The following is a 14,728-nucleotide window of genomic DNA, read 5'->3' on the forward strand; positions in this document are numbered from 1 at the left end:
TCTACGTTTTTATGGCTCCATAATATTCCATCATTGGATGTATTATAATTTATTTAATATGTATCCCTCTTACAGATGAAAATTTAGGTTTTTTCCAATAATCTGGGTCCTACTGATGAATATTTGGATGTTTTTTTATCTCTTGCTATAACACTGTGGTGACCAACCTCTTTATACATGTGTTTTTGGCTTGAGTATTTCTTTTCTTTTTTCTCTTCTTTTCTTTTTTGCCTGAGTATTTCTATCAGGTGAATACCTGGAGGTATCACTTGTAAAAAATGTTTTGAAAGATTTACTGAGAGAAAAGGGAAATGTGTGACCCACAGAAGTGGCCCCCAAGTGGCAGGGCAAGGGTGCACACTCTGCGGAGGCCTAAGGACTCTGTGTCTTACAGGTGTCGGGATGTTGAGCTGGGTCCAGAGGGTGCTGCCTCAGCCCCCAGGGACCCCTCAGAAGACCAAGGTAGAGGAGGAGGGAGGCACAGACCCAGAGCCAGAGCCAGAGGTGAAGCAGGAACCAGAGCTGGAGCCTGAAACAGCCCTTGAGGAGGCCGAGCAAGGGGACTCCCTGGTAAGAGAATGAGCCTGAGGGAACAAATTCCTAGCTGGGGTCAGCTGCCCCCCAGGAGCTTCCATGGGGTGACTCCAGCACATCCACAGTTGCCAGTTCTGCATCCCATCCATTCAGGGGCCTGATGATGACAACTAATTCAGAAGCTCAATTCTATAGATTTGATTTAGTTTCTAATTGATGCCAGGCCTGTACCCTGAGCTGGGGAGCATGATGATGAGTGAGGCTTTGTCCCCGGGGGGCAGCAGACAAGTACCAGCCAGATCATCCTATCAGAAGACAGAAGTGATGAGGAAATGCAGGGATCTTCAACATCGGGCTCAGCTCTACCTTCCATGGAGGGCCGAGCAAGTTCATCACACAGAACTATGGGAGCTCAGAGGAGAGAGAGAATCATCTTAACTCTGGAGAGTGGAGGGGGAGTGCTTCCCAGACATGGAGGGCTGGGCCCAGTGTGATGGGAGATGAAGAGCTGGGGTGTGCCTGGCAGAGGAAAGGCTAGTTCTTGGCAGCACAGGGTACACTGAGGAAACAGTGACTACCCAGGTATAGGGTTTGTGTGTATAGTGTTTGCATGTGCACACAAGTGTACATGTATGTGCATGCCCTGTGTCCTTCGTGGTATGTCTGCACATACATATGCACTAGCACACCGTGTACACATGAACACACATATTTACATGGATTTCTGTGCACGCACGTACTCGTATATGTGCACGTGTGTGCACACATGCATTGATATGTCTGTAGTTCCACGTGCCTGAGGCATGCTGTAAGCATGTCAGTGTGTATATGCATATGTTTCTGAGTCTGTGAATGTATTCATGTGTTTGTGTATGCACATGTTTGTGTATTTGTGCATGTATGTGTGTACAGACATCTCTGGCATGTGTCTGCATGTTTGTATATATACATATTTGTACATCTGTGCACATATATGTGTGTTCAGATGCAGAACTTTGTGTGTGCAGGTATACATGCATATGTATGTGTACAGACATATGCTTATATGTTTGCCTATGTGTGTATTTGATTATGTGTTGATGCACATATGAAAGGATGTGTTCATGAATACACATTTGTGTCCATGAGTGTATCTGTGTATGTGTCTATGTCTGTGTGACTAAGCATATAAATGTGCATATGTGTATACATAAATATCTGTGTCTGTATATATATGCAAATATATGTGTGTACATATGTACATGTGTGTGCATATGTGTATGTATATTTGCAGGTATCTGCATTTGTGTGCATCTGGATATGTGCATATATATATGAATATGTGTGCATGTGCCTGTATGCACATGCATGTGTGGTGGGGCACACATGCACACACAAATGTATATGCACGTGTGCTTGAGTCTTGCATGTACATATGCAGGGGTGGGCAGATACATTTGTTTTTGTGTCTATTCATGTGTGTATACACACATCTCTGTGTTACTGTATTACACATATGTGTACTTATGCATGTATGCATCTGGACTCATATGGAAATTTATGTGTGCTCATACATTTACATGTCACAGTGAGTGTGCACATGTTAGCATCCCTGTGTGCACATGCATGTTTGTACACACACATATGTGCATGCAGTGGTAGGAGCTGCAGCTCGGAGGCAGATGAGAGGCAGGTGGTGGGTGCTGAGTGCCCCCCAGTTGCTGGAGGAGAATGGAAGGTTTGGCCCAGAGGAGAGGAAGAGCTCTGGCTGCGGGGGAGGTATGTAGGGGGGCTCTCACCTCCTTCTCCCCCTCAGTTTGCTCCAACATTTCTCCCTATTCTCAGGCCAGTGGAGTGGGGCAGCTTCCTGGGGAGTATGATAGGCCCAGAGCCTACCTTGGTGGGGGGCACTCAGGGCCCTATCCTGGATGAGGGACCCCTGGGATTGGGAGGAAGGGAGTGTTCCAGGCTGAAGGTGAAGCTGCCAGGATTTACAGGGACGATTGTGAGAACAGAGCTACTAGGTCCTGTAGGGTAGGGGGTCTTATGCAGGTGGTTTTAGGGGCTGCTCCTGCCTGAACCAGGCTGGTCTCACAGAGGGCTTATGTGGTCCTGTTTGAACCTTGCAGCCACCTGAAGAGCCATTGGAGGAAGTGGCTGCAGCTGACCCAGGCCCTCAGGGTGAGTGCCGGAAGCCCAGGGCCAGGCTGCGGGGTGGAGTGTATTCTCCCTCAGGACCTTGCCACATCCACAGACTGGCAAGCCCATTTCACAGATGAAGAAACTGAAGCTCAGAGAAGTTGAGTGTCTGGGTTCAGACACTTTAGCTGAACTGAGCTGGAGCCTTGGCCTTCTGACTCCCTTGGAGCTCTCCTCTTTTCCCTGCCTCTGACTTGACTTTCCTAGCAGGAGAGAAATGGGCCACTTTGAGGCTCCAGATCTGAAGTATGAGGGTCTCTTTTCCAGAAATCCAGGAGGCTGTCCTGAGTCCGCCTACATCCCTCCAGGCCCAGATCACTGTGGCTCCTGAAGTGAACAGGTACCACACCACCCTGCCCTCTCCTCAGGGGCCCCCAGTCTAGGGAGCCACTTGGGGGTGGGGACCAGCATTGCTCTTAGGTCTCTACTCATTCCCGGGCAACCGCCCCAAGCATCTTGGGAAGGGAGCCTCGGGCAGGGGTCAGGGATCTCCTAGGCCAAATGGACAATGTGACCAAGAGAAACAGTGAGTAGGGTCCAGAGTGTTCTCAGTGCTTGGGGGAAATGCAGATCCATGTGGTTAGAGTTTCCAATTTTCCTAACAGAGCCAGAAATCCAGACTATTGCATGATAACTCAAAGTTGGCTCATTTTAGACCATTAGCACTTATCCAAGTGGGCATGCCTGTGGGGGTTGAGGCTCAGGCAGTGTCTGCGACCCTCACACTGAGACTGTCCAGCCTCAGCCACAAGAAAACACCCCATAGGAAACCCTCAACCCTTCTAGAGCACAGGACGTGTGCCAAGTATAGATAGGATGGGACCCCCTGGGACCAGGCTAAGGGGGAAGCAGGATGACAGAACTTGGCTGCTTTGTGCCTAGCATCCAATGGGAATGGGCTCAGGATGGCACACCTCTCTAAGGGTCGGTGTCCCCCATTTTCCAGAGCTGGACACAGGACTTGGGGGGAGGTGGCAAATCTGAAGTCTCACAGTGAGGAGATAGACATTGGGATTCAAGCCAAGTTCATCAAGACACTGTGAATGAAGTACCACTGGGATTGGGGTGGGGCAGGGGACCTTGAGGATGGGTCGGTACCTCTGTCCCTCAGCAGTTCCAACGACTGGGTGCTGACATGGCTTAAGAAGAGCGTGGAGAAGGTGGTCCCACAGCCTGTCCCCAGCAGCAGGCTGACCCAGAGCACCACTGCTGGCGGGGAGGGCCCTGCTCAGGTATTTCTGAGGCCAGAAGCTGAGGGAGGCAGGGTGGGAGGCCACTGCCTCTGGGTTCTCTGTCCTCATCTGTCTGTCTGTCCTGGCAGGCAGGAGCACAGGTGTCTGGGCAATGCAGCACTGGGAGCTCAGGTGAGGCCAGCTTTGCAGGATGGGACCGCAGGACTTGGGATGGGCCCTGCCGCTGCAGAGAGCCCACAGGCAGGGGACGCTTATGTGACTGGCCCTGGGTTGCAGCCTGGGTTTGAGTGAAGCTGATGGGAGGAGGGGGTCTGGGCAGGCCTCTTGATGCTCACCACCCTCCTTTCTTCTCAGATGGACTTGGTGAGGCTGCTGGGGACACCGGGTGAGTCCTCATCCCTGAGTACTGGTTTGGGAGCCCCTGCGCCTCCTGCGGAGTGTGTGTGGTGGGGGGAGCAGTGTGCCCAGAGCTGAGGGTCTTGGGTTCAGGAGCAAGGTACACCACCACCTCAGTGTGTGGCATTGGACTCACCTTTCATCTCTTCTGCATGCTCCAGTTTGCAATCTCTGCTGGAATCCCAGAGTTATGCATTCATCTTTATTCACCCCATTCATTCATTCCTTTCCTTATTCACTTGTTAGACTGTTGAATTCTTGAGTGCAGAGGCTTTTGTCTCATCACTGCTGGTATCCAACACAGTGCCTACCATAAGGAGGACTCAGCACAGAGGGGATGAATGAATGAATGTATTCATTCATTCACTCATTATTCCAGCTCACTGTCTGTTTCTTTTTGTCTCCTGGAGGCTGCCCAGGTCAGGGGTCCCCAGGGCCACTCAGCTGACTCATGAGACCAGTAAAGCAATTTAGGATGAAGGCCCCCAGGGGACTTGTTAGCTTTCTTTTGGGTTATACCTGAGAGAGGGGTTCCCTTGGGAACACGGAGCTTCCCTGAAGAGAGAGCAGCTGCCTGGAGGCCATGGTCTGGGGGCCATTTGCCCCAAGACCAGCTATGTAATTTGTGGGGCCCAGTGCAAGATTAAAATGCAAGACTCCTTTAAAAAATTAATAAGAGTTTGGGGCACTTGGGTGGTACAGTTGGTTGAGCATCTGACTCCTGGTTTTGGCTCAGGTCATGATCTCAGGGTTGTGAGATCGAGGCCCACATCAGGCTCCGTGCTCAGCAGAGAGTTTGCTTGATATTCTCTCTCTGCCTCTCATTCTTGTGGTTTTAAATAAATAAATCTTTTAAAAATTTAAGTTTAAGATTGAGTTTAGGATTGTGCCAACAGCATGAAACCAAAAATGAGCCCTTCTAAGTATTGGGCCCCGTATGACTGCCCTTCTCCCAGGCCAGTGGAGCCAGACCTATCTGTGCCAGGCACGGGGAGCCCCCCATGCTGCATTCAGGTTCCCAAGCAGCCCCTGGTTCTTACCTGCTTCCCCGGGTGGCCATGGCTGGGTCTGTTGTTCTGGGCCTGGCCCAGCCAGAGGTAAGAATTTGAGGCTGGCAAAAGTTGCCCCCCTGACCTGAGGCCCTTCGGAGTAGCCAATGCAGGGTCCCCACTGTGCAGATGAGGCTAGAGGCAAGGAAGGGCTAGCTGGGGGCTGGGACTCCAGTAGACGTTAAGGTCGCTGTGACCTGGCTGTGCCACTGACCACTGGCCCCTGTGCAGGTCTGGGCCCTGGCTGCTCAGGTGGCTTGAGCAGAATCTGGAGAAAGTTCTGCCTCAACCCCCCAAAACCTCTAAGGTAAGTCAAAGAAAAGGAGGAGTGGGCAGATGACCACCTGGGAGGGTTTCTGGGCCCCCAGGAAGGACCCAGCAGGCTATCCCACCCCCGGGTTACATAAAACCTACTGGCGGGTTCTCCATGGGGAGGTGTGACTGCAAAACAGCAAGGGAGCTCATCGGGAAGGATGGGGGCCCCTTGCCGCCTGCCCTGGGTACGGCTGGCCAAGGGAGGGAATGCTCAGGGCTTGCTTTATTCCACAACTCCACGTCCTTTTCTTTTTTTAAATTTAAATTTAATTTGCCAACATACAGTACATCATAAGTTTCAGATGTAGTTTTTGATATGACCCCACTTCCTGTTTCTGATCTAGGACCAGAGAGATGAAATTGCAGATGCTGTCTTGGACACAGGTACAGGGAGGGGACCTGGGAAAGGCTGCTCAGCATGGTCACAGGCAGGGCTGGGGGTGCAACGGGGCCTGAGAGAACCCGCGGGAGGCCCTTAGCCATCAGCTGGGGTATGGAGGGGCTCGGGGCTGGCAGGGAGTGGTGGGCCTCAGAACCCCTCCTTGGTCCAGGCTGTGAGGTCTTGGACAAGTCCCTTGAACTTCCCAGGTCTCACTTCCACATCTGACTGATGAGACGGGTAGTGGAGTGGGCCCAAGGGGCTCCTAACTCCATCATATTGGTGCCTCAAATCTGGTCCCCAGTGCCCATGAGGGGTCCCGTGGAGCCCTGTCTTGTCATCTTTAGATGTGCTCTCCTTGCTTCTTAGAGCCCCCTGGGCCCACCCTGGAAACAGAGCCCGTGCTGCAGGCCCCAGAGAGCTCCTGCGTGCCCACTGCTGGCCCCTTGGAGCCCCAGGAGGAGCCGCCTTCAGAGCCCCAGCTCAGCCCTCAGGCTTCCTCCTTGCTGCTCCCCAGTGACCCTGCCAGGTGAGCCCCCCAATTGCTACCTCTTTCATGGCAGAACCAGTACTTGGCCTCAGCCCAATGCCCAACACTTCACCAAACTAGTTTTTTTATTTTTTATATATTTTTTAAACTAGTTTTTTTAAAATTTAAAAGTATCATATCGCTCCGGGAGAAAATGTTCAAGGGACTCCCCAGGGCCCTTCCCAGGGCAGCCACATCAGCCATCATCCTTCCACGCCTCCTGGAAGCATGGACAAGCTCGGGAGTCTGCTTCTCCTTGAAAGAAACACACCTACCAGCCAATGGCAAAATCTATATACTTTTCTGCATCTTGCTTTTTATTTTATTTTATTTTTTTTACCAAAAAGTCTATCTTAGGGTGGTTTTATGTACATTGGCCTACTTCATTCTTTCAACAGCTGCGGAATGCCCGTTGTACGGCCATACCGCTTTTCTGTGGCCATTTGCTGGCCATTAGGTTTATTTCCACTCTTTTGCTACCATCGGTGGCCTTGTACAAGCATCATTTATTTTGCTTGTGTGGATTACCTGTAGGGTAAATCCAAGGAACTGGAGTTACTGAGCCAAAGGATGCATGCTTTTGAAATCAGGTTAGGTGTTGCTGGCAGTGTGGGAGAGGCCTGCATGCACCCTCAGGGCGGGGCGGGGGGCTGCTGGGGTCTGAGCGGTAGGTCCCCAGAGGCTGGCCCAGGGAGGCCAGGCAGGAGGGCAGCAGGCCTTGGGGCTAGAGACCTGGGTTCAGGTCTGCCTTCTGGTGAGTTTGCTGTCTGCCTTGGGAGGGACCCAACTCTGATCTCAGTTTCCCCAGGGGCCCTGCTGCATGGACATGGCCTGTTCTCTTTCACTTGCAGGTTGATGGCTTGGCTCCTGCACAGGCTGGAGATGGCCCTGCCGCAGCCGGTGCTCCATGGGAAGGCCAAGGAGCAGGTCTGTTCTGGGCAGGGGGGGTGGGGCCTAGGTAGTTGTGGGAAGGGTCTTGGGATGGAAGGTCTGAGGGCGAGATACAGAAGAAAGAAGGGAACCTGGAGCAGGAGCCCACCCCATGCAGCCTGCCCATCTTCTCAGCTCACACTCATTCCATGTGCACTCTCTGAGGCACCTTGGCCACAGGGCTGAAAGGGGCTGGCCCAGCCTTGCTAACCAGGAGGTCACAGTCTGTGGGGGAGGTGCTTCCATGGGGGAAGCAGAGAGGACGTGGGGTGAAGAGGAGGAGGGTTTCCAGGAGCATGAAGGAAGGCTTCCTGATGGAGGTGGCTTTCAAGCCAGAGACCTGAGGGAGAAGTAGAATGGGGGAGGGTAAATGAAGGGGCCGGTGTAGGGAGAGCCCTTTAGGCAAAGGAGCAGCATATGCAAAGGTCCAGAAACAAGAGAAACCTGGAATGTTCTAGAAAGGAGTGGGGCTTGCAGGAAAGCAGAGGGCTGTGTGTGCATTTCTGAGAACCTAGGATTCCAACATAGGTGGGTGGGGGAGCAAGGCCTCTGTCACCTTTTCCTCTCCTTCTCCAAGAACCTGGCACCTAGGGGTGCCTGGGTAGCTCAGTTGGTTAATCGTCTGACTCTTGATTTCAGCTCAGGTGGGTCATGATGTCAGGGGCATGGGATTGAGGCCCACTTCGTGCTCTATGCTCAGCAGGGAGTCTGCTTCAGATTCTCACTTTCCCGCTGCCCCTTGCCTTGCTTGTGCATGTTCTCTCTCTAAATAAATACATGAAATTGTTTACAAAGTTAAAATAAAAAAATTAAAAAAAAAATTAAAATAAAAAAGAACCTGGTACCTGGCCCCTCTCTCTTGGGAACAATTGTGTATCTTGACAGCAGCTGGAGCTGGGAGGCAGGAGGCCTGGGTCCCAGTCCTGGCTGCAATAGGAGGTGGACAAGAAACCTCAGGTGGGGGAGACACCCTTCCCTGCAGGCCGAGCCCTCAGGCTCTGAGTCCATATGGCTTCTGTCGGCAGCAGAGGAAATGCAGCTTTGGACTTTTCCAAGAGGAGGGGAGAGAGGCCTGGTGGCAGGAACAACATGTCCTCCTCACAGACAGGAGGGGCCCCTGGGGATGGGGCTGGGGCCAGGGAAGGTGTGGTGCTGGAGGGGGAGAGGCCTCCCTGGCAGATAGAGCTTGGAGAAAACCCCCCAGGGAAGGCTGGGAGAGGGGGAGGTAGGCGGGCATCTCAGGCAGGTGGCCCCACCTGGGCAAAGGAGCTGAGGAGGGAGCCGGTGGTGATCCAGGGAGGAGAGAGCCTGCGGGCTCTGAGGCAGGAGGAGAGAAGCAGGCCAGAGAGGAGCCAGGAGCAACTGGGTCTTCCGCGTGTCCTCCTTGGGGATGAGGAAAACCCTCAAGTTCCTGCGTGTGCTGGGAGGGGCAGTGGAGACAAGGGGGCTGATGAGGAGACACAGCATTTTTCCCCTTTCTCCCCATGCAGGAGCCTGACTCCCCTGTGACCTGTGACGTGCAGACCAGTAAGTGCCTCCTTGGTGGGTTTTCATGTGCATCTCCAGTGCAGTTGCTTGGCCTGAGGGCACTAGGCCAGGCCCTGAGAGAGCCCAGGTCCTGCAAGCTTCCCCTCAGGTCAGCCTGGCCAGGTAGTCAGAGCCTGGCCCGAGCCAAATGGTGGCTGGAGGCCCCTCCGAGGAGCTGGAGAGAGGTGGGGGCGGGGGGCTGGCTTGCCTTCCAGTTTCTATCCAAGTTGGAGGGACCCCCTTCCTCTGGGAACACCTACAGAGAGCTCTGCACTACTCCCCTGGGCCAGGGTGTTTGGCTAAGCAGAGTCCCTGGTTATGGCCAGAGGTGTAAGCGGAGAGGCATGGGGTCTCCTGGAGGAACTAGCTCCCATAAACCCCAGCTCTCTTGAGCCAGGAGGGTTCCCCTCGTCAATAGGTGGTGGGGGCGGGGGGGGGGGAGGGTAGCAGGGGGGAGGTGTGTGCTGCCTTTTATCCCAGCCCCGCACAAGGATTGGGGGACGTATAAGGGCAGGAGGGGACAGCTCGGGTCCAAAATCTGCTCCTCCTTTCATGTCATGGCCTCAGTTTGAGAAACATGTGGTTATAGGGCATTTCTTCATTCGCAAAGGTCACAGAGGGCCTGCTATGTACCGGCTGTGATAAGTACTAGAGGTGAGCAAAGCAGAGCTCAGGGCCTGTGGGCAGTGGCCCTCCTGACCCTGGACACAGGCCCTCAGACCATGGGCCTCAGGTGTCCAGAGGCGGTCATCCGTAGCTCCACGAGGCTGATAGTGGTCTTTATGAGCACTGCAAGGGTGAGGCTGGCCACCACAGCCTGCAGCACAGACGGGCCAGCCAGCTGCGGCGTGGGATTGTCTGGCAGAGTGGCTGTGGGAAGAGGTGGGGTTTGTAGAGTGGTGATGATGCTGTGAGGGCAGGCCTCAGAGCAGGCCTTGCTCAGTCTCGTGGAGTCCCTGTGTAGAGCAGTGACCCTGTATGGCTGTTGGGGCGGGCAGAGGCACAGAGATGTGCCCAAGTCACCGAGTGAGTTGTCACAGAGCAGCGACTAGCATCCCCTTGGCCTGGCGGCAGTTGTCAAGATTGAAGGAACAGACAACGTTCCCTGGAGCAGAGACCCTGGAGCAGGGGCCCTGGGGAGCTCTGAAAACGGAGCCCCTGGCGCCCTCTCCTCCTCTTCTCTGCTCCTCTGGAAGGAGGCAGGGTGCTCAGCCAGCTGTAGCCGGGCACAAGCCGGGAGTGTGCGGGTCGTGGGTGGGCGCAGGGCACCAGGCCCAGGCACCGGGTGTGTTAGCTCCCCAGGGCTGCTGAGCCAAAGAACCAGAAACCGGGCGCCTTCAGACAGCAGGAATGTACTCCCTCACAGCTCACGATCCAGAGCTCTAACTTGAAGTGTTGGTGGGGTTGGCTCCTCCTGGTGCTCTGAGGGGGAAGCCATCCCACACCTCTCTCGGGGCTTCTGGTGGCTGCTGGCACTCCTTGGAGTCCGATAGGCTTCCGGCTGGCCTCCAACCTCTGCCTTTTCCTCTGTGTCCCAATCTCCTCTCCTTTCTCTTGTAAAGACACCAGTCACCGATATAAGGCCCTTCCTAAAACCAGGATGAATTCACCTTGAGATCCTTAACTGATGACACCTACAGAGACTTTTCTTTTCTTTTCTTTCTTTTCTTTTCTTTTCTTTTTTTCTTTTTCTCTTCTTTCTTTCTTTCCTTTCTTTCTTCTTTCCTTTTTTCCTTCCTTCCTTCCTTCCTTCCTTCCTTCCTTCCTTCCTTCCTTCCTTCCTTCCTTCCTTCCTGATTTTATTATTTGTGAGAGACACACAGAGAGAGGCAGAGACACAGGCAGAGAGGGAGAAGCAGGCTTCCTGTGGGGACCCCGATGTGGAACTCAATCCCAAGACCCTGGTATCAGCCCTGAGCCGAGGGCAGACACTCAACCACTGAGCCGCTCAGGTGTCCCGCAAAGACTATTTCTAAATGAGGTCACATTCACAGGTCACAGGGATTAGAACTGAGTATATGTTTTGGGGGGCACTACACTCTTCAACCCACTTAGCAGGGTGACCCACAGGGTGGGGGGATGAGTTCCCTCCCGTGCTGCTGGCTCTGCTTCCAGTCTCCCTGCCCATTCACTCCTCACACACCTGCTCATTCATTCCTTCCGCCTGCCCACCCAGCCACCCACCCTTCTGTCTTGTTTCAGGCATGGCGACAGCAGGAGGCCTCTGAAACAAGAGAGAAGGGATCCTGGGAGAGCACGGATGGACAAACGGATGGTCGGATGGAAGGAAAGAAGGGTGCCCTGAAGACCTGCAGGGGAGGGGAAGGAGTGGCTGTCCACCTGGCACCCTCCTCGAACAGTGACACCCCTGCCACTCTGCACGCTCCCAGGCAGGGCGAGGGGAACCAATCCCAGAACTGCCCCTTTCCATGGAAGCAAGAAGGGCAGCCGAGGGCAGCCTGTGGGACTCAGGCTAGACAGCAGGAAAACTTCCCAACAGAAGGCTGCAGGAAAGCCCATGGAGGACTCTCTTTGAGAGCTGGCCTGCACAGCCTTCAGCATGGGGCCCGGCACACAGTTGGTGCCCTCACAGGATGCATTTTTTCCCAGAAGAGGATCCCCTTAGGCTTGGCTGTGTTCTTTCCCTTGAAGAGTTAGGGTCCAGCAATGGACAGCAACACATGCCTTCAGTGACATTAAAAACCATAAATTAGCACATCAAAGCTGTGATTGCATGATATCCTTGCTTCAGAGGAAGTTAATCTGGGTACTTAGGTTTGAAGGATGGGTAGGTTAAGGTGGCCTGTGGTCTGGGGGAAGCAGGAAGGAGGAGCTTGCCAGGGATCCTGAACCAGTTGCCCTGGGCTCCAGCTGGTCCACAGATGTCTGTGTTTGGGGCAAGAAATGATTTTAAACATTAGAATTAGTTGCCAATATCTAAAGATGAGGGGACATTGCACAGGAAAAGTCTGGCTTCTCTCAAAAACTAGGAATATCCGCACAGTGCTTGTAAGGACAGTGTGAGCAACAGCTGCCCCCTGAAGGCAGGTAACATGCTCCCCTTCACCCACATAAACCATCTCCCTGGCTACATAGGTCTTTGACTTTGAGACCCCTGAGGTCCCAAACTGGCGGCAAGTGAAGGGCAGCCTGGGAGAGGGAATAAAGTGAGCAACTGCCTAGAGGTGAGAGAGGGAGAGTGGTGGGTACTTCACTGAAACCCGAGTTCCTGATGTAGAAAATAAAACCAGAAAAGCTGGGGCCTCATTTTAGGAGACTAGACTTTAGCAATGGAGAGCCACCGAAAGTGATTGAGCAGAGGAGTGACTTCACAAAGATGACTCTGAGACTGAGCAAGCATTGGAGGCAGAGAAAGAAATTGAAGCAAAGGTTCTTGAACTTTGGGCCACTTCCGAAGCATCTAGGACCCAAGTGTGCCAGAGAGGATGTGCCTGAGCTTGGGCTTTGCCAGAAATCCAGGGTCTGGTGGGGACCTAGACCTAGAATCCATGCCCTTAGCCTCCTTGTTTGCTGATCCTGGAAATAGGAGCTCCCTCCCCAGATTCACCTGATGACCTTCTCTGCTGGAGGCAGCCCATTCAGTTGCCCTGAGGGCCATCCTAGGCTGGCAGAGAGGCTGCTGGCCAGGAGGTGGTATGCCAGTGAGGGACTCCAGGAGCCGAGTTTCAGCCCCACATGGCACCAGGGGTGTCCGTGTGAGCTTGAGCACCCGCAGTGCTTCAGTGGCCCCATGTGCCACCCAGGGATGGGGCCCTGGAAAAGCCAGCAGAGCTGAGAATCGGATGCCTACAGAGAGGGTCTCAGAACCGCACCCCTGGGTCAGTGTGGCCAAGTACCCCATGCCTGGGCCCTGCCCACCTGGTACCTTGGCCGCCATCCTCTTCTCAGAGCCACAGAATCTTTGGCTGTAACATGGGGACTATATAGGGCATGGCTCACAAGACTGACACAGCAATCGAAGGAGGAAAAGCTTGCAAAATGTTTACTCACTAAAGAGTACTGAAAAAGAAAGCAAGGACATAAACAAAGATGGCATCGACTCTTTAGGACACCAAACGCTGGGCTCACCCAGTGCCCATTACAGAGAGGCCACCCATGCCAGGGAGACACTCATGGGACATATTCATCGCCTGGGATAGCACACTAGGGAATTGGCAGTCAGGAGACCTGGCAATGCCTCCGACATCCTGTGTGGCCTTAGACAAGTCACTCAACCTCTCTGAGCTGGCTCTGTGGTTTATCAAATGGTGAGAGTAATGTTCTCCCCATGTAGAGTTGCTATGAAAGTTAATGAGCTCATGGGCCAGAGGTTGTTCTGTGACATAGCAGGATGCCCCCTGCTATGTCAGGGGGGGACTTGCACCCCAAGTGGCTGCTCAGGGGAGAGATGCTACACCATGACTGGACGTTGGTCGAGAATGACGTTTATGATGCGACCCACCACTGGATTAGGGCCACGCTTAGAAGAGCCTCCCTGGTTAGACCCCAGGGCTGTTTGTGGGGCTGAGGAGCCAGGACTGCGTGGAAGCCTAGCTAGTTCAGGATGCCTGTGGGGAACTTCCCCGGGGGCAGGCTTATCCTCTCTCTGAGAGGCAGGATGATGTCTGTACTCGGGAGCCAGGAGAGGGAGCAGGAAGGAGCAGCTCCCAGAAAGCAGACAGCCCTGAGCCTGGGACATGGGAAGCACCCTGTACGAGAAGGTGTTAACCTGAGTCTCAGTTTGCTCATCTGTAAAATGGGGAATAACATAAAAGAGGGAAAATAAAATGGGGGGTAACAATTATTCCCACCTCAAAGGTTGGTGTGAGGATCATTGAATTAATTCATGTATATCACTAGGTCAGGCACATTGGAAGTGCTCAATAAATGCAACTGCCATTATATTATTATTAGTATTACTTTTCTGCACCATGAACAATAATTTCCAAAGTCACAGAATAAGACTTGGAGCGAACTCCCATTTACAGTCACTGTTAGGGGAGCTTGGGTGGCTCAGTCAGTTGATCATCTGCCTTTGGCTTTGGTCATGATCCCGCGGTCCTGAGACTAAACCCCGTGTCAGGCTCCCTTCTCAGTGGGGAGCCTGCTTCTCCCTCTCCCTCTGCTTGCTGCTCCCCCTGCTTGTGCTTTCTCTCTTTCAGTCAAATAAATAAATAAAATCTTAAATAAATAAATAAATAAATAAATAAATAAATAAATAAAGTAATTGTTAGGGTACCTGGGTGGCTCAGTCAGTTGGGCATCTGCCTTTGGCTCAGATCATGATCCCAGGGTCCTGAAATCGAGCCCCACGTTAGGCTCCCTGCTCAGTGGGGAGCCTGCTTCTCCTTCTCCCCTCTGCAGCTCCCCCCTCCTTGTGCTGAATCTCTCTGTCAAATAAATAAATAAAAATATTTAAAAAAATAAAGTCACTGTTAGTAATTCATGCTTGGCTGAAGGGCCATCAGGATGCCAGAGCTTTGAGAGAACACCTGAGAGTCAGGCAATGTCTCCCCTTTTCCCCTTTTTCTTGCTTGTTGGGGGTTCCTGATGGGATTCCCTTATCCTCCTTCTGCCCCACACTGTTTGCAGTGTCAGGGACCTGGGTACATGGAAAAAATAGTGAAAACAACCGATTCCCATCTGAAGGTGAGATCACCTCTACCAGGAGGTCAATCCCGTCAGAGTCTCTAGGCCC

At 53.0% G+C, this 14,728-nt stretch overlaps 1 protein-coding gene across 1 annotated transcript in view; it reads left to right on the forward strand.

Annotated features, from left to right (window-relative positions):
• The first annotated feature begins 402 nt into the window (after nucleotides 1-402).
• Nucleotides 403-14,728, forward strand: part of CNGB1 (cyclic nucleotide gated channel subunit beta 1) — a 62,623-nt gene continuing 48,297 nt past the window's right edge. The window contains exons 1-11 of the mRNA XM_072745281.1: nucleotides 403-570; nucleotides 2,643-2,694; nucleotides 2,980-3,052; nucleotides 3,827-3,944; nucleotides 4,034-4,076; nucleotides 4,260-4,290; nucleotides 5,582-5,657; nucleotides 6,010-6,049; nucleotides 6,414-6,573; nucleotides 7,425-7,500; nucleotides 8,994-9,030. Of these exons, the coding sequence (XP_072601382.1) occupies nucleotides 403-570; nucleotides 2,643-2,694; nucleotides 2,980-3,052; nucleotides 3,827-3,944; nucleotides 4,034-4,076; nucleotides 4,260-4,290; nucleotides 5,582-5,657; nucleotides 6,010-6,049; nucleotides 6,414-6,573; nucleotides 7,425-7,500; nucleotides 8,994-9,030 (874 nt within the window). The remainder of the gene's footprint in view (nucleotides 571-2,642; nucleotides 2,695-2,979; nucleotides 3,053-3,826; nucleotides 3,945-4,033; nucleotides 4,077-4,259; nucleotides 4,291-5,581; nucleotides 5,658-6,009; nucleotides 6,050-6,413; nucleotides 6,574-7,424; nucleotides 7,501-8,993; nucleotides 9,031-14,728) is intronic.

This window comes from Vulpes vulpes, chromosome 2 (assembly GCF_048418805.1).
Source record: "Vulpes vulpes isolate BD-2025 chromosome 2, VulVul3, whole genome shotgun sequence".
In the NCBI taxonomy this organism is placed as follows: Eukaryota; Metazoa; Chordata; class Mammalia; order Carnivora; family Canidae; genus Vulpes; species Vulpes vulpes.